The sequence below is a fragment of the Epinephelus moara genome, chromosome 12 (genome assembly GCF_006386435.1).
Source record: "Epinephelus moara isolate mb chromosome 12, YSFRI_EMoa_1.0, whole genome shotgun sequence".
Taxonomy (NCBI): Eukaryota; Metazoa; Chordata; class Actinopteri; order Perciformes; family Serranidae; genus Epinephelus; species Epinephelus moara.
In genome coordinates this window covers 16233682-16253981 of record NC_065517.1, presented here as the reverse complement: position 1 = coordinate 16253981, position 20300 = coordinate 16233682, and the positions used below count along the sequence as shown (strand labels likewise).

Below are 20300 nucleotides of genomic sequence, written 5' to 3'. Positions count from 1 at the left end.
CTACATCAGCTGATCTCAAACAGCCCAGTGAACTGATGGAGCAGCTGATTGATGGAAGGGAGTCAGCTGATAGATCACATGATTCCTTTCTATGCAACCAATTGGCAAATCTCATTCAGGGCGCCCAACTTAAACTGCTCTGGTCTGCCTACTGTTGCTGCTTCCTCTGCAAGCTGCTTTGCAACCCACCTCCACCCCAGCTCCTCCTTTTCATGCTGTGTCTGACTTATCAATGAGCGCGTTTACATAGACAGTTTAATTCCCTTTTCATTTTGAATGAAAGTTCATTCCTATTAAAAGTGATCTTGTAAACACCTAATTTGGAATGAAAATGGCCAATGCGATTGAAAATTCAATCCGATGTAAGGGGCTGGAATATTCCGTTCCTAATTCCGAATGAAAGACTTTCTCGCACTTGTATACACTCATTCCCCTTTAAGTTCATTCCGGTCTTTCTACGCATGCTCGTTTCCTTGCCCTTATGGCGCGATGACGTATATAGCACACGTAGCAACGGGCTGAGATAGAGCAGTCGGACTCGTTGCACTAACCGGTTTCCATTCGCCAAAGCACGGTCATCTGTCTCCCTTCTTCGACCTTCTACCTCCCTTCTCCTCCTCAACAGACGAAGCATTAGCAGAACAAGGTTGTTGTCGTACTGCTGCTTCAAGAGTATAAGCAAAACAAGCCCGAAAAAGGCACTAAGAATGGCGTCGTCAAGCATCTTGTTATCCGGAACGAGGACTACAGTGTTTTCTTCCGGTAAATGTAAACACGTAACATCCGCCCCACCCCCTATCCAATCAGAAACTTTCCCTGCCCCAAACCTTGCGCGGACCCGAATACAGGTGATTAAAAGGCGATTAAACTGATCTCCTGTGTAAAACCTCATTCGGAACGAATATTTCCCATGTAAACTACCTGGATAGACTTTAATTCTGAATGATTTCATTTGGATTTATTTCATTCTGAATGAGAAGCCATCATGTAACCGCACCCACTGTCATTTCTGTTTGTCATTGATGCTGCTCTGTTCTGTTCTCCAGGGGTCTTTGCTGCTGCTCTCCCTGCCTTAAGTGTTCCATGTAGACACATGGAAGGGCAGAGAGGTTTTCTCTTTCTGCCTCAGGCTTTCCTCATTTGCACGTGGAGGGGCAGAGAGGTTTGCTGTCTCTGCCTCAGGCTTTCCATGTAGGCATACAGAAGGGCAGGGAGGCATGCTCTCTCTGCCTTAGGCTTTTCATGTAGGCGCATGGAAGAGGCTTTCTGCGTAGGCCCGAGTAAAGGCAGAGAGGCCCCAGAACAGAGTCTTACTGCCAAATATAATACTGCAAATGGAAATAAAGTTTTCTTCGAATAAAATGTACCTGACTTAACCGAGGATGATCTCCATATGTCTTGCAAAACTAGCACCGTCCTCAGCAGTGAAGACTCTCCAGCACTTCCTGTGCTACTCAAACACTTTGAATTTGTCCAGCTTTACAATTTAATGAAATGCAAATCCCTTGCTGTAATAGCTTGTTTCCTACTCAATGAACAGTATGTGTTTTAATACAATAAATGTAAAAGTTACTTGTCCAGCCAGGTGTCATTCATGTAATATTACATTTTTACTGGGAGTAGAAAAATATAATCAGTATCAGACATGCCAAAATATCAGCAGACATTTAGATTCGGTCATATTTCATAAAAGCTGAGTTAGATTCTATTTTGACCTTAAAACAGAGCACTAGAGAGAGTACAGAGACGACTCTGCAGAACAGAGTATTCTTTTAACCGTAAGAATTCAACAAAATGTAACACCCCCAACACTATTGTATTTAAATATGAGTCTATTATATTATAGCCAATAGCCACCATGGGCATTCAGGCCATTAATAAAGGGAAAGTGGTCATGAAAAACTGATGAGCATTACCAGTACATTTGTTATAAAACTGCAAGCTACTTTTTTTTCTTTTGAAATTTCTATAGTTTTGATATGGTGTATGATGAGAAGATAAGATGAAAGCCTTAGAGGATGAAAGCTCAGCTGTCTCACACATCTGCTGATTGTAATTGGCTATTAGACGACTCGTAGCATCAGTCTTAGCCATTTAGTCTGTCTCAGTACACCTGTAAAGATGTGACCAGCCTAGCTTTTAAAACTCAGAAAACGATGTGACTGTCATGTAGTTGTACAGTTGTGCCAGGATTTAGAAGCTGTCACTCTCATAGTAGCTTCTCTGAGAGTGACAAATTGATATTGTCCAACTGCAGCTATGTTTATTCCACTTCCCATAATGGTCCTCAGTGTATTAAAAACAACTAAACTCTCTTTAGTTGATCTAATTATAATGACTTCAGTTGATTTTTAGTGTTGACAAATAAGCATATTGTATAGAAATGGCTCGTCTTTTGACCATGATTTTACTTGTTCAAATAATAGTAAGGTGAGGAGATGAAGACCCTTGCATTTTGCTGTTACTGTAATGGCCAATCAACATGAAAATAACAAGATTTGTTTGGGAGATTTGAGAAGTAAGTTGATGTGGCATGTATTTAAAGTGCTTTGCATAAGAGAAAAGGATATGCAGACAAGATGTAAAAGACAAAGCGATATAAAATACATTTGTAGGATTGAAAATAGGAGATATGCATACGCTAAACTGAATAAAACAGAATAAGAAGAAGAATTAAAAAGGCAGCGCAAGATGCACATACAAACACAAAAGTTTTAAGCCTCAGATTAAAAGAGCTGTGAGGTGAAGCTGACCTCAAGTTGTCTGAAATTTCTTCCAAATATGATATGATGAGGTACACCATGAAACAGTATGACTTTGTCAACTGTCAGAGATTCTTCTACATTGTTAGTGATATCTAAAGTGTTCCTCAAATTTCTCTGGTTGTATTAAGCCATTGAGGACATTGTTGCAAATCAGTGAACAGGCCTGATTCATGGCAAGATTCCATTTCAAAATGATTTATGTGTCCATGTGATGAATTGCCTTGATTTGTGAGGTATCTGATTGGTTGTTTTGACATTCCTGTCTAGTTTTATTATCCAAAAATCGCATATTAACAGCATTACATGAATCTATTCTAGTTGGAGGTAAAGACTAAGTATAGTATTTTTCAAAAAAGTGCTTGTTTTGCCACTAACTACTCAGATTATTATTCAAAGTGTCTGATAACATTATAGATGGCATCCTTACAGAGGTCGACATTTTTGTTAAAGAGTAAAATCCTTTTTATTTAACCAGAAAGAGCCCCAAAATTGCTATCATCAAATCCACCAGACTCCACTTAAAGAAACTGTAATTTTAGTTTGCATAGAGACAGCAGCATATTTTCACATCTAAGTGGGCGAATAACGGGTTTATTTTAACCAAATTGGAGTCAGTGATTGTTGGAACGGTGGAAAGACAAACCAAGACAGCTTTTGTGAGTTTTAATTTGTTTCTGTCGACTTTGAAAGAAGTGTGCTTTATGATGATAAAATAAATGTTTGTGTAAATGGATTAATGGTTAACATAAAGGATTTTACTCTTCAACAAAAAGGTCTATCTCTGTAGGAATCCTTTCCATAATGTTATCAGAGACATTGAATAATAATCTGACCCTGTCAGTGGCAAAAACAAGCGATTTCTTTGGATGTATACAGATGGTGCACAAAAGCCCCTAGTGTTTACACTGGAGTCTGTTTCACAGCTGCTGGCTACAGCTTTACCGCTCAGTACTGGACCAGTTGAAGAAAATACTTGCTCCCATTAGTAAAATATGGGAAAATGGGGTCCAGGTTGAACATAAGCCTACTGGAGTTACCCTGTAACTGCTATATTTCACAAGACATAAGTACTTTTGCTACGGTTACATGTGATTTAATATGTTTTGTATGGTAATTTAGAGCAGCAGGTAAGCTGTAGGATAGACCTATGTTTGAGATTTCATGCTTGTACTTTAAGTGGATACCTGCCACCTTCATCCAGAAAGAGCATTTTCCACAGTCATGGTGTATTAGTATTAGCTGTAATGCAGGTTTTTGAAATAGTGTGCAGACTTTGATCGACCACATGAGTATGTATGTTTAAGTATTCAGACAAATGTCCTTGAAGAAGAACAGATAATGCATGAGACTAAAATAATTATTAGCCAATCATTTGTGGCAAGAAGACAACTAATAGAGGGCAGCGTATGTGTGTGTGCAGCGTCTCTAAAGGTACAGTCTAAGTAATGAATAATAGTGATTGTATTCAGTGTGCTTTTCTTTATTATGCTTTTTTCAATACGGAGAAAGACTGTTCAGTGAGCCTTTCTTCACTGAGGGTTGAAATATTTCCCCACAGTGTATTAAATGTCTTTAATCAGTATCAGTACTGAGGCATGTCTCCTCTGAAGCCACACTAATGAAGAATCTTAATTCTGAGTGTTTGTTTTGATGATTTATTTACCCACGATCACTCACACACTTCAAAGTTGTTGATTTTTCCATTTTTGACATTCATTTCTTTAACCTCACTACATTTTTGGAAATAAGTTACACTAATTTACATATTTTTTTGAAGAGCAAACACTTTTTATTGTCTGGTCCTCCAACATTTTATACATTTCATTGGCAGGAATTTTTCTGACCTGTCTAACAGAGATTTGTATCCTTAATTCACAATGCAGGGGGACCATGTTAGCAGGATGAAAGAAGTTATAGGATGGATACACAAACTTTCTTGTAAAGACAAACCTAAAATAAAGGACATTAGAGACCTTGTGATGTTGGAGTCTTTAAGAAAAATTCTGTTATTTCTTCAACTTGTTTGAATGAATATGATTTGTAGTTGCAGGCAGCTAGTTAGGTTGTAAGCAACAAAGATCCAAAGCTTTTCAGGCTTTTGTTTGCAATAATTATCTTTACCACTGTTTAAATAGAATCTCGCCATATATGGAACAAGGAGTAATTAAAGATTATATCTGAGGAGATGTAAGCAGCTGGTTTGGTAGCTTCAGTGGCTAATCAAATAGGCTGATATCTGTGTTTACCTTTGTTTGAACTTAGAGATAAGTGTTTTGAATTATTAAAAAAATGAAGTTAATTTGAAAAATTCAAGGATGCTCGTGCATTTGCCCTGATACTTGTTTTGCTGAAGTTTTTTGTGTTCAGAATCTCTGAGTCGGCAAGAACAAAGTTAGCAAGTTGTGTATTTCAAAAGTTTAACTGCTGGACACAAGTTGTCTCCTACACCATCATGCTGCCCTACATATTTTCCTCCTACCTGTAATGCCTTTTTTCAGTCTAGATTGTTTTGTTATGAGTTGCAGAGTGTTGGAGATATAAGCCGTAGAGATGTCTGCCTTCTCTCCAATGTAACCCAACTAGATATAGATAAACTTCATGGTACTTGAAAAAGTGCCAAAAAATACATTTGAAACAGCAATGTCTCTTTCCAGAAATCATGACAATCCCCCGACCTCGTTGTGAGCAGTTTCATGTCGGGCCTGTTTTCTGTCTACTGAACTACACCCGCCAACCGTTTCAATGTGCAGAAGGAGGTGTGCATGTGCTCATGGATAAGAGACTCAGGCTTGTGACGGTGAGAGATGGAAACATTAATGGCATCCTCCTTGGCTGAGCTGTCATGTTAGCTAGCTGTGCAAAGTGAGATGCACACGTCCCTCTGCACATTCATATGGTTGGCAGGTGGAGTTCAGTAGAAAGAAAATAGTTCCTAAATAGCTTCATAAGAAGAAAGTCCCCGCAAGGTCTGTGGATTATCTTGAGTAACTGGGTCATGATTTCTGGAAAGAGACATTGCTGTGGAGTTTTCCAAATGTATTTTTTTTCTAAATTGATAAATAGCACTACAGATATGAGGGAAAATATGTATATTTGATTTTGGGGCGAACTGTTCCTTTAAGGTGAGCACAGAGACACTGCAAGTAAACATGAAACAGCCCTTTAGTGTCAAACTGTGCACTATCATCATGCAGAAGTGTAAATGAAGTGACAAAAAAAAACACATTTTTGAGCAGAGGCAGTGTTAGTCACTAGTTTTGAGGAAAACATAGGGCAAAATAATAGCATGTAAATAATAAATCTTGGGCAATAGCAAACAGCACTTGTAAACACTCTCATCTAAGCTGCTGCCTTTGGTCAGACAAGTTACAAGTTGGCAGAACATCCCTCAGTCAGTCCCGTTGCACAGAAGCTGTTGTATAAAACCTGTGACACCCTGAAAACTGTTTTGCACCCTCTGCTCCAGCATCACACCAAGAATCAGTTTTTGAAATTGCCATATTAGCCCACATCTCTGCATCTTTTTATTGCTTTAAAATGAAGGATCTCTGGTGTATTTTCTATTTCATACACATACACACACACACGCTGGCTTTTCCATTTTCCCCTCCAACATTACTCCTACCAAATAGCCTCAGAGGAGACCAGGCGGCTGTCATGGCTCTTGTTGAATTCTGCAATCTGCCAGTTACATGTGTGTGTGCATGTGTGTATGTGTGTGTGTGTGTGTGTGTGTGTGTGTGTGTGTGTGTGTGGGGGGCGCAGGGGAACGGGTGGTAGGCACCTCTTAGTGTTTGATTGACGTTGACTTCACTCTCTGCCACTCTGCCCTACTTGAGTGCTCCCATTGTATGGAGAGAGCAGACTCATTTGGCAAGTATTAACCTCTGTCGGTGCACTGTTCTGAGTTGTATCTCCTCACCCTTCATGGCCATGACTCCTAAAGGCAGCTGTCCACAAATCTCATTTATTTCAGCTGCCTGTTGAAATTGGGTGACTGGAAACAAAGAGAGACCACCTTTATGTGCAACTGTTACATCTCAATAGCTTAGACAGAGATCTGTGTTTTTTTCCCTAAGTAGATCCTCAATTAAAGACATTTTTTCGTCTGATTTCTACCTTTGGGAAACCACCTTCTCTCCTGAATTTTAGCCAACCGCAGAGACAAAAATACCTGAAAAACCACGTCAGTTCAGTTCAACTTCATTGTTAGTATACTTGCATAATAGGTAAAAGAAGACAGTTGTAATTGTAATTGTTGTAAAATGGCAGGATAACTGTACAGTACACAGTACAGCTTACATGCAGGGAGCAGTTAACAGCCAGCTGAGTTCAGTTAAACAACAGTGTTTAAAAAAACTGTTTCTGGGCTGCAGTGTATGTAAAGGGCTGTTGAAAAGGTTGTACTTAGCTACTAAGCTTGGATACTTGAGTGTTTCCATTTTATGCAGCTTTATACTTCTACTCTAACATTTTATATTCAATTTTTCCTTAAGCAGTATCACATGAGAGCACTTCCAAAATCACTTCCTCCACTGTGACATTGCTTTAAAAAACAGTTCTACAAGCATCATTTATTAGTTAACAGTAGAAAGTGTCAACTGATTATCATTTGTTTGTTTATTTAATCATTTATTTGCCTCCACCAACACAAATCGTTCTGCAACTGATAGGGCTGGACTGTTGCCTAAATCACATTCCTGCACATTAGCATTAGCTTGCTTGTTTGTGCAGTTTTAAAGCCTGATTCATGGTAGGGCACTTTACACCTAGTTTTCAATTTAAGCTTCAGCAAAAGGTTTTAATAATCTCCATGATAACCCCCTGCAGAGACCCCCTGTGTTTTTTACACTATGAGTCTATTCCTGTCATGTTTCGTAAAGCCCAATTTGCACAGACCGCTGTTTAAATCCAACAACTATCCCACTGTGAATGTCTTTTAACTTTTTAACAGTATCTATATTGATTGATCAGCTCCCAGTCTGAGTGTGAACAGCAGGTTTCCCTCACTCACTACAGTGTTGCTGGGAAGTAAAATCAGTGAATCAATACAAACACTATTGATCACTTCCCGTGCGGCTGACATGAGAAATATTTTGGTTTAGTAATGTCAGTTGTCAGTCACCCTGGTGAAGGCAGTTTGGCCGGCCGCTGTCCTCTCAGCTCCTCAGGAGCTGCTGCTGACAGACGGCTGCTTCTGTGGACACAGACGCTAAATGCAGGTCAGAGTTGGTGTGGACTGAAACCTCCATATGCATATCTTCATAATATAATTTGAAGTGTTTGTTCTTGAAATACTGGTATGTTCATCTTTTTGACGCTAAGTTTGTTACAATCTAAAACAGTGGTTCCCAGCTGGTGGTGCAGTCCAAAAGTGGGTTGTGGGGTTTGTTTGTAGTAAGTTTATTCAAAAAAGTACAGTGATTTTCTGGCACAAGGTTTTGATGCCCTATTGCACATCAGCAGATAAAGTTTGCTCGGTTGTCATGGACCTGCAGGTACTGAGCACCTTTAGGACCTCTCCTCCATGTTAGCTTGAATGTTTAGCTTGATTTTGTGAAGAGCTGCTGACTCAAGATCTACCTTCTCTATTTGTTGTCTTGTCACACAGTCTTCATCAGAGAGAAATTACAGTTTTCTGCAGTCTCAATTAACTTTTAAGGCTGCACACATTTGCCTCCTCGTAGATGTTGTGGGCTCATCTTAAATTGTTACAACTAATGTCAGAGATGCATTTCATACACCATCTTTCAACAATTCATCTTTGCAACAAAAGTTAAATGGTTGTGATTATAGTTATTACAAACTGTAAGATAGACTGCTGGGGAGACAGGATGAGAGAGCAATGAGAAGGGAGGGAATAAATACAACAACAGAGCATTCATCTCCATTAGACAGTAATTGCCATCAGCAAGAGGTTTTTGGAGATGTTAATATGTGGGGGGAGAAGGTTGGGAGACAAAACACAGCACTAGTTGTTCTAGCACTGCTTCATGTCTCCATCACAAGCTACTTTCTATCAATTAATACAACATTTGATGGCCTGTGATTAATCCACATTGTTCTGCACTGATTTTTCGATGGTGGCGATGTTGAAGTATCACTTCGATATGTAGATTACAGCCGTTTCCTTTCATATTTCTGCACCATTAGTCTGTAAATTGGATTTGAAGTTTTCCCTGCCTCTGATGCTGCCTGGATAATACTTCTTCTATTAATTGTTGAATCCTCTCATCATCTTACCACAAACTGTCTGAAGCAGGGGATCCATTAGCCCAAATGTAATAATATTCTTTTCCCCAAAGTCAGGGAGCTGTGGAAACATCTTCCAAAACAAAATATGAGTGCTCCCGCAGTTATTGCTTCTTTCATCGCTCTCTCCACACAATTACAACTGTAACTCCGAAAACTAATATATTTTTATGATTCCGCACACTTAATGGTGCTAAGTAAGAGCCCATGAGAGCAGCTGCTGAGACTGATAGCTCAACGATCTGTACAAAGCTGTGGCATGTGGATCTAAAGCTGCCCTGCTGCAGCACTTTCAGCGGCTGCAGTATCTCACTCCACAGATAAAGATAAAGTCCTGAGATAAAGAGCTTTCTCACAGGGCTCAAAATTTCATACCGTATTTCTTCCAAAACTCCACCACACTCCTAAAATCATAAGTTATGACTCCACTGCTCTAAACCATCAAATTGATGCTGTGAAATTACCCATGGCTGACTGTTAGTGAAATTACCCAAGTCACCTTGATGCCGTGCTACCTCGCAAACATCACAATTAAATGCCAAACAACCGCTGTAAAACTGCCAACTACGAAATTACCTAGACACAACATCACATCTGTAGTGCCTTGAAAGTAGCAAGCCATGATACATTGTCATGTTTTTCCATTCTTCACGGTCGTAACGCATCCTGTTAGTGATGTCTAGGGACTATTTCCCCCCCAAAAAAACTCGAGCCATATCCCCTCTCTGGGTACTGCTTTGCTTTGTAATAACCACCTCTCTTCACCTATCTTTTTAATCAGCTTGTTTTACAGCAGAGGAGAAGAGTGTGGAGAGCACTGTGTTATCATCTGTGGAGCAGCTGGGAATCAACACCTGTCTCAGGTATGTACAGTAAAGTGTTTTTCTATAGCTCATAAACCTGTATTTAATTAGACAGTGTTCTGACAGCAGCAACCTGGGAAGGAAGAAGCAGCCTGTTGTGTACAAACTCGTATACTCACTGAACTGCAAGCTATATATCGTAGTAACTTCAGTATCCACCTTAAAAATAAAGACCCTTTAACAGCTGGATTGTGCTAAATCAGGAGCATTTACACCAGTTTGATACTTGGAAAGAATATAAACATTTCACTCAACTTTATGCTACTATGTTTTAACCAACTATCTGCTGTAAGTCATTTATAAACCTCAAATTCAGTCACTCTGTCCTCTATCTTACTTCGTTGATTTGAGTTTCCTGAAGCTAAAAGTGCATTGGTGACAGAGCCACAGCAGTGCTCGAACATTAACCTATATTTAAACCACCTCTAAAACTTCCACTAGAGTTCACTTCAATCATGAACTTTACAGCAAGCAATTTCACTCTGACATCAGAGCTCACCTGAGAGCTTCTTTCCCAACATGGCATATTAGATTCAGTCTCCCACCTTATTTCCCATTTCCATATCACACTGAGCCCTGTCAAAAAATGAACTCATGTAAGCATGTTCTCATACTATGCAGGATTTTCCTAAAAAACATAGTGACACCTCTCAATCATCACTAAGACCCACCAGAAGTGTGTGGCGGTGTATTTTTCTACAGGCACTCTGCCCTCAGCCTTATTTTGTTATTGCTTCTTATTTTCTGTGCTCAAGACTTTAATGGGCATGTACCCCCACAGCCCCCAGGTGAGGTGGGGACTTCATAAAAAGGTAGCAACCAGGCGCCAGACCATATACAGCAGGAATCCAGGAGACACCGCGCAGAAAAAATGTAAATATAGCAAGGCGAAACATTGTACAAGAGTGAATCTGGGGTTGGCTTTTACTTTGTCGAGTGTTTACAGTCACATTGGGCACTTTTTGTCCTCCATACATGCCATCTCCTTAGCCCATATAGTAATTTTCCATTCACCCCACATTGTCACCAAACCTACCTGCCAGCCTATCGCCTGTCCTCTCATTTCCGGCTCCTGCCCGTCCTGCACACCTACCTCATCAGGCTTAGAGCTTAGATCGGGCCCAAAAAAATCCAGCCTGACCCCACCAGAGCCCGTGCATATTCTGTCCGAGCCCTGCCTGGCCTGTCCCATTAACTGTAATTATGAGCCCAAGCCCGGTTTAAACCCGACATGTTTTTTAAGGATACGAACGTGGACATTGAAGGCTGATTCACGCCTTTCTTTCCATGGCAAGCCTTTGTCATGTGCCTCTGAAGTGTCGAGGTCCCCGTCTTTTTGCTGTCATATACCAGCATTGCGCTGCACTTGGTACACTCGACAAAGCCGACACACACGTTGTCACCATCAGCAACTCAGTAGCACTATCAAGGGGAGCCCTGGTTTCTGTTTGCCTGTTTACTGCGTCTTTCTGGAAAGAACGTCACCCAGCTTTCCAAAGAGAGTTTACCGGACCAGTCACCTGTGATCTTCTGTGCTGTGCATTGCTTCGTAGTGTGGCAGCATGCCTCGCCTTTGAGTGTGTGCCGCAGATTCCACGTTTCATCGCTGCTGTCAAGCTCTCCTCTGTCTACGGCTGGCTTCGCATCAGAGAGACTGGTTCCCCTGAGTACTCCTGGTGTTGGAATCTCAGCTTGTCTGACATCACTCTCTGCCTGCCACCTCTCGTTCGCACGCTATTGAACTGTCTGCTGTTTGTGTGCGCCTGGCGGACGCCGGCAACTCACCTGTGCGCTGCTACAGCTTTCCACACGGAGAGCTGCGGACTGATTCTGTTCACCTGGGAACTCCAAAACTATACATTGACTCTCTGTTGCCTCACCAGTCTGCATTCCCTGTATTTATTGAAGCGGTGCATTAAAGCTCAATATAAACTATTCCGCCTGTCCCTGGTGTTGCTGTTGGGTCCAAACTCCACCCACTACATTTACATGATTTTTGATTGATTATTTTATTTCTTTGAGTGTCCTACCCTAGATGGAGCCCAGCCCATATGGGCTTACAAGACACTAGACAACAACAAGCAAGATGGCCACATGACCAGTCATAACACACAGTTCCACAAATTCAGAAAGACAATCCTGCATAGTATACCTAGTTTTTATAAACACTACTTTACATGTGTGAAAGAGTGTGTGCATGTTTTTGTGCGTGTATATCATTTATGCATCCAGCCCCAGGTTTTGGTTTCAGGCCCTCAGAGTCACAGAGGACAGGAGCTCCAAATGTGCACCAAAGATGAAAAGCGGAAAAGCAACAATTTCTCCAGACAGACAGGAGATTGAAATAGAGAGCAACAATGAATGACCCTTGGAGCCCCTTTGTGGGCGATGTGAAGTCCACAGCCCCCAAAGGTGTGTCCTTCAGAGGCCCTGACAGCCACCTGTCCACACCTTTTTTTTAACATCAGAAACACATGCTGCTGTATACAGAGGAGTATTATTATTCCCTGCTGCTCGCACATTAGACCCCCACACCTGTCGAAGGTGTGTAAGGGTTCTCCTGCTGTTCCATTTTCACTCTAATGATGCCAGTGAGCATCGTACTTGGTCTGGTCTTTATTTTCCCACAAGTAGGCCATCTGACATGCGTTAGTGTTCTCACGCTGCTCCTTTCTGTCCTTAATTACACCCCACTGCTTCATTACATAGCAGGTCTATAACTCTTGCTCGACGCCTCTCCTGAAGGGAGCTCGCCTGCTGAAAAGTTACGGAGCATGTTCAGAGACACTGAGTGCCACGTTACATTCCGTGTATCAACAGAAACACAGTGTGTGAGCGTTACCCACAGAGCAGTGTATCTTGTAGGATTAAAAGTTGTTAGACATGAATTTATAATTAATCCTTGACTTAGAAGTGTCAAAGCTGCAGAGTTAAATCTGACCAAATTGGACTTGTTGAATTCAGTTTTGATGAGTACTTCTGTGTATTTGCCTGAGGTCTTTGTCTTTGTTATTATATCTCCCATTGTGTTCTGTGTCATTTGGGTACAAGAGGGGATTATGGGAGTTCATACACACAAAAAAGCTCTATAGAATGAAAATGTATCAAGTAACATTTCATAGAAAAAAGCTTTTTATTTCATATACAGAAAAACATACATGTTTTTTGTTGGAGTATAATTTAACGGTACACAGCTGCATTATACAGGAATTCCTCTTCAAAATATGCCTGATGACCAGAGATATACATTATTCCTCTTCTGTCTCATGTCAACAGGTACGGCAGCTACCTCAAGCTACTGACAGAAGATGCTGTGAACGACCTGACGCTGCTAATGAAGCATATTAAGATCTTCTTGTCCACACAGAGAGTCAAAACTGCTTCAGACCTCAGTATCCTTTAGGTACTATTCCCCTCTGACATTTTTCCCATTTTCTTGGGCTACATTGTTTGCACAAATACATTAATAATGGCATCTGTGTTCACAAATTTTGATTGGGGTCCCACCATAACCTACCATAACCTAATAACTGCCAACAAATGAAAGTCTTTCCCACATTTCTGTGACACAAAATGTGTGAAACAATTTGGAAAGCCTTTTAAAGTCAGCCTCTTATAATAATAAGACATGACCAAAGACATTTTGTTTTACTCCAGTGGAATACACCTCTTAAAATGTGCCAACATACAGGAAACTTTAGTGGGTGAACACCCTGAAACACCCCAAACAGGAGGATGCAAGTGTGACATTCTTGTAGCATATATAACATAGATTGACAGATTTTAAACTGGGGGGCTACTGTTTTAGAAGTGTACAGACAGTGTCCCTGTGGTCTTCCAGCCCCTTATCGAAGTCTTTTAACAGGCAGGCTGCCTGTTCCGTATTTAGTAAGTCCAGGTAGGTCCAGGTCCGTTGTGAAGCATGCTGCTTTAAGCTTTAAGCAAGCCAGTGTCCACAGATGCTCCACAGTTACTCCAACATCATTGTCCAACTTCAGGCCATAATTCCAAATAATTTTAATAACTGAAACTTACATTAAGTTTGCACAAGGAGAACCAACAAATATGCAGTGTCTTTTTTAATGTTTTTTAATGTAATGTTTTACACAGCTACTCTAGATACATGCACACACATTAACACAAACAAAAAGCTGTGCTGCCTTTACCCCACAATAATGCACTCACTCACATTGACACAAACTTTTATTTTCATTTTTTATGTAATATCTTTTCTGTCATCCAACAAAGGACGCAGTATTTATGTGCCTGTGTAGTGGCAGCAGTGTTAGATTGATAACTGCACCAGTCCCACTCGGAGAGACAACGAGAAACAGATAGTGTCCGTCTCTGTCTGATCAACACAATACAGATAATCTTACTCCATCTGAGTCTCTGAACAGTTCAGCCTCCTTTTGTCCCAAATAGCAACTGATAGCCCTCCTCTCTCCTTCAGGAAGTTTCCTTTTGTATGTGGACAATTGAACATGAAAACACTGCTTGGAGATAAAGAGTCTCCACAAATATAAACCAGACTGACATTTTCCTTGTAATACTGAAACCACACTGGCATTTGAAGTAATGTGAACAAGTTGGTAGTGAATATATTTTATGCTGAGTGATTAAATGGTAATTTAGCCATACGCAGATTTAGGACAATGAATTGTAGACATACTTAGTTCCTGTAATTAAGCCAAAATACAGAAAACTGAGTGGTCCTTTGGCCAAAGTAAGGACTTGCAAAATTAAGCCCTGATTTTAGAGAGGAGGAGATTAATTAAAGCAATGTTTTTAGTTTGACTGATGGTAGATCAAAATGCGTTTTTTCTTTTCCAGGCTCTGCTTTATTTATAATTCTTTATCATTCAAAATGATGTCTTGTCAGAGTGTACTACAAATAGATGAGGCTTGTCTGTCAGTCAGTTTCAAAGAGCATGAAGTGTTTTTTAACTGGATGTGGTTGTTAACTGAGGGCCAGCTAAGTGGTTTAACAAACCAACAGCATAAACACTGAAATGTGAGGACGTTGAAACCTGAATAATTTGTTTGTAAAGCACATTTTACATGTTGTTACATTAAATCCAGTAAATGTTTTAAGGCCAAATTGCATATTCAATCTTGCTGTTACCATTCTACCCAAAAGTTAATGGTTTTCATATTCAAAAGCAGCAAATCAGCACAGAAAAAAACAGGAAGTGTCCATAGCCTGAATTTGTTTTGAGAGTCGAGTTCAGCAGTTCATTTGCCTCTAGGAAGACCTCAATGAAATGATCAAATATCTAAATAAAACTGAGCTTGTAGCACCTAATAATGTATAATTTCCTGAAAATCTAATAGTGTCTGAAAATGTAATATGCAAAACTTTGCAATTAACTTGATCCAAACTGTATTAAATCCCAATCATGTAATAACTTTAACAGAAATGTAATAAAAAGCCCTGACTTATATTTCTACCGTTCATGTAATACCTTTTTACTTGAAGATCAACTTTTCTTAAATTTAAAATTTAATTTGAAATGCGGAACATTTTTTTAAAGATATTTTTGTGGGCATTTTGCCTTTAATTGATAGGACAGATACGTGTGAAGGGAGAGAGAGAGAGAGGGAGTGACATGCAGCAAAGGGCCACAGGCTAGAGTCAAACCCGGGCCGCTGCGGCTTATACATGGGGCGCCTGCTCTATCCTCTAAGCCACCAACGCCCCATGCAGAACCTTTTTTGAATGCAGAAAAATCATAAGCCCAAGAGGGGCAAAGGAGACACTTCATTCAACAAGGATCACTGTTGACTCAGATGAAAAAGAACATTGTATAGAGATTGAATCGACTGTTTTGTCTTCACTGCTCACTCGTGTAAAGTTAGCCATCTAAGATCCACTCTGATCTAATGGACGATCTTTGCACAACAACCAAGGGGTTAATTTCCCATCGTTTGTGATGTAGTTTAAAAGAATACTTCACCCACAATATGACCATTTATATATCACTTATTCATGCCATGTTACCTAGATTTTGTGAAACATTTGCTTATCCTGCATGCCTCCATGGAAAACAGCAAACATTGATTTATTGATTAACTGGGGACTGTGTTTAACAACAGCAAAACTATATCAAAACATCCATTGACAAACTCTCACACAACTCGTGCAGTATAATCCAAGTCTCATTTATCCAGTCATATGCTCACACCTACATTTTCACTATAAAACCATAGTATTAGAGTTTGGCTTTGAAGAGAGCAAAGATAAGTTTAACCTCTACGTCAGCTTTTGTGAAAATGCATGTGTTTAGGAAGTAACGAGCATATGACTGGATGAATGAGACTTGGATTATACTGAACGAGTTGTGTGAGAGTTTGTGGTTTTGCTGCTTTTAAATGTGGTCCCTGATCGATAAATAAATTAATATATTTGCTGTTTTTGTTGAGACATGCAAGAAAAAATAGGTTTTCTTCATGAAGTCAAGGTAACATGGTGTAACTAATTGAGTTGCAAATGGTCATTTTGTGGGTAAAGTATTCTGTTAATGCATTTTTGCCTGATAGCAATGCCCCACTTGCCATCTGAGGTAAATTTCAATTCTACATAAAGCCTAGATTTCACTTTTCCTACACTGACAGTATATTTCCAAGAAAAAAAAGCATATTTTTCATGTTATTACATCATCCGTTAAAAGAATTACATTGTGAGTTGTGGCAAAAAAGACCCACCTGAAAGGTATTTTATTATCTGTAAAAGTGTTATTAAAATATCTGTCAGGCGGTTTTATTGTCATATTACATTTCATGACATTTCTGATCAAGTTAAATGCATTTTTTCTTTTACAATTTCAGACAATATCACATTTGTGTACCAAAGCTTATATCCAGAGCTCGAATAAACCACTCTAGAAACTCCAAGTTTGAAACCTAAGAGTCTGATTGTGTCGTTGCCCTGGTGTTTTGAATCATGTTAGTTTTTATTCTTGCGATTGCTGGCATAATGTGGTGTTCACGACGCAGAGCTGCCACATGGGAGACTTTGTAGTAAATGAATCATACTGGCTGAATTTCTCACAGGATTCACACTTGACTCCTCGTACACTGAAATCACAAAGAAACCCACATTTTCCTACTTACCACTAGCCATGCAGATAGACGGAGAATGAGTCTGTTTTCATCTCATAAATTCACAAAATAACACTGCCCACAGAGAATTGGATCTTAGCAGTCTTAACTGTTGGAGGCTGTTTTTCTGCTATGAGATAATGGTCTGGTGTATCAGGGTTAATTGACTGTCAGAGCATTACTCGCTCTGTGGTTGACACTCCGCTGTGTCAGTTGACAGTAAAGTGGTATTAGCTTAACGCTTTATTTAACACAACATAAGGACTCAGTTTCTTGTGACACCTTGGCGCTATCTTTACAAATCCTTTTAGATAAACAAAGTCAATGAATTTCCACTTCTGATAGTATTTGTTTAACTAAATATGTTGTTTGAATTAATTCAACACCACCTGCTGTTGCCAGAAAATATCTGTCAAGTCGAATTAGATCTTTTTTTGCCACGCTGATGTACAGCTCATTAGTTAGAAATAAAATCACAGAGGCTGTTCCTTAATTCAGATTTAATTTACATGCAAAGTGGTACTTTTTCTTCATTAAAGCTATAACCATGTACCTTTCTGTGACACAAGTCTCATTTAAAGGTAAGATAAATACTGTATGTGTCATGTATGTGGCACAATATTTGTCAATGGACCACTTTCATGTTGCAAAACTAATCTGAGGAGCTATGTTTGCTGCCCGTGATCTTTGTGTCTCTCCACCAGTCCTTTGGCTCTTTAACTCAGCCTTCCAGTCACTCTGCAGGACGGTTATCCACGCAACGACTGGCTGGCCTCCACAGTGTTCCTCATCATGGCTGGAGATGTTAACCGGTCTCTAAGTTTGCTTCTCAACCTGTCCTCTCTGCTTACCTCTGCATTCATCTGGCCAGCGAGGATACATTCCTCTGTGAGTATAACAGCGTGCAAACATGACTACAATGCTGTGAATTCAAATGTACAATAGCCAGGATTTGAATATGCAGTAATTTAGCACGGCAGAAGCATATAATGGGAGCAAACCTGACAACCTTTGAAAGACCATGTTCCTTTTAAGTCATGCATCATCCTACAGTGCATTCTTCAGCATAAATGTATTGTCACCGTCTTGGTTTGTGAAGAGTTCAGTCATGGTGCTGCTGCTCAGGAGACAGTTTGAGATGCTTTTGAAAAAGGGAAAATAAGTAACTAAAACAGCTTTGTACATCTGCATGTAAGTGCGTAGGTGTTGTTCATGTGGCACTGTTTTTTTATGCTGGATTCTGGGTTAACTTGTCCGTTTGAAAACCGCCTCCCAGCTGTTAACAGCTCTGACTTTGTCTCATTTAATCCCACCTTTTTCATGCACAGCACATTGAGAATAACAGCAAGGAACACATGAATAAATGAAGATGATGATGAATCCTAACATTTTTCACATAATGACTTTCAGTCCGACTCTCCATTTTTTAACATGGTGAAAAACAAACAGGATGTTTTTTACTCGGCGGAAAAAAAGAAGAGGAGTACTAAAAGGAAGATGATTGAAAGAGATAAATGAGGGGATAGAGGAGATAAAAAAGAGTAAAAGGAATTCAGGTTCGGGGAGGAAGTCTAAAACGAAGTCTGGTTTCAATCATTGTAAATTGCAGGGAAGAATCGAGTTGCTGAGATAAAGCTTTGCTGTCATTATTCCAACCTCTGTCATCTTGTTGACTCTCGTCAAAGTCAATACAGCTCAATTGGGCTCGTCTGAAAGTGTGTTACGTGCTCGCAGTGTGTTTGATGCAGATGCTGCCAATGAATTTCTCCATACAGCAGTTAGCTTCCATCTACTCCACGTCATCGATTTGGTCAATATCACGGGAAACAGAAAGGGCACAAATGATTAAGAGGTGGCAGCGAGCTTAGGACTGAATGTGGGCAAGAACATACACAGTTAACACAGTTAACACACATACACACGCCTGTATGTGATCTCAAAGTCACATGCTGTTTCCATTTCTGTCAAAGAAAAGCAACTTTTCATCTCTGTCAGCACTGAATACAAAACAAGGAGCTTGTAATTGACGTTTCTTTTGTTTTTGTTTGAATATTCACCAGTAATGCAAGCAAAATTGCATATTCAGATATAAAGCTCTACTTTAGATGTGAAAATATTCTGAGACCAGAAGAGATAAATGAGATGTTTGTTGTGACAGGTCCATGTTCCTGTGGAAGTAGCTGAATCAGGAATCTCTCCAGTTTACTGGTGCACAGCTCACTACGTGGAGATGCTGCTGAAGGCTGAAGTTCCTCTGGTCCACTCCGCCTTCAGGATGTCTGGTTTCACTCCGTCACAGGTAGGATCTGTAGAAAAGGAGACAAGTGGTTCACTTAAAGCCAACAGATGAAAGGTTGTCTCAAAATTAAGACTCATCTTGATTTTTGACGTTTTTTAAGTTTAAGTTTGAATTTATTTTTGTATCGCTCTGACTTTTTTGAGGGTTGCAAATGGTTGGTAAAGTTTTCCAAGGGACGTTAAGCTCAAGACTTCTTAATTGTGAACTTATTTGGGAGGAAATATTCATTAAGAAGCAATATGGCATGTTTTAATAACAGCATGCCCTTGAATCGCAACCATGAACTACATTCCGCCGCGCACTTCTTCATTACATGTACAGATAATTTGCCAGCATCCCATTAAAAAGGAATTCACCTTGGATAGTGAAGGTGAGGCATCAGAGTCTGACCATGTAGAAGTCCATGCAGAGTCACATGAGAATTGTGGGCAGCTGTGGTTAAGGAGGAAGAGCAGGTTGTCTGCTAATTGGAAGATTGGTGGTTCGATCTGCAGCCTCTCCAGTCCACATGTTGAAGGTCAATATACTGAACCCCATCGGTGTGTGAGCACAAGTCAATGTTTAACTAAGTAGTACATGGCACCATTTATGGTAGCCTCATCCACCAGTGTATGAATGTGTGTGTGAAAGGGTGAATGTGACAGGTAGTGTAAAAGTGCTTTGAGTGGTGGCGAGCCTCGAAATGCACGACATAAGTGCAAGTCAATTTACTGTTTACTATCAAAAGAAAATCCATTTTGTCAGGCTTCAGTTAATGCATCCCCACACAACCAGTGCTTCAGACCAATCAGTGTGAGGAGGTACGGGCAGCTTATGGTTTTTGTGTGTGTGATGATGACTCAGAGACAACAATGGCTGCTCCTAAAGAGGTTTGTACAGATGCTGCAACAGCATCAGTTACATCAGAATAGGATGTACTAGGATAGGTGATGGACTAGTTGTAACAACTATCATAATAAAAATAATAATAATAACTCTTAGTATAGCACCTTTCTAAAATCAGTGTTTACAAAGTGTTTT

General features: G+C 40.0%; 1 protein-coding gene across 1 annotated transcript in view; it reads left to right on the top strand.

Annotated features, from left to right (window-relative positions):
- Window positions 1-20300, top strand: part of tbc1d32 (TBC1 domain family, member 32) — a 105823-nt gene that overhangs the window by 61554 nt on the left and 23969 nt on the right. Inside the window, exons 29-32 of the mRNA XM_050057898.1 lie at window positions 9799-9880; window positions 13157-13272; window positions 17715-17869; window positions 19140-19280. Of these exons, the coding sequence (XP_049913855.1) occupies window positions 9799-9880; window positions 13157-13272; window positions 17715-17869; window positions 19140-19280 (494 nt within the window). The remainder of the gene's footprint in view (window positions 1-9798; window positions 9881-13156; window positions 13273-17714; window positions 17870-19139; window positions 19281-20300) is intronic.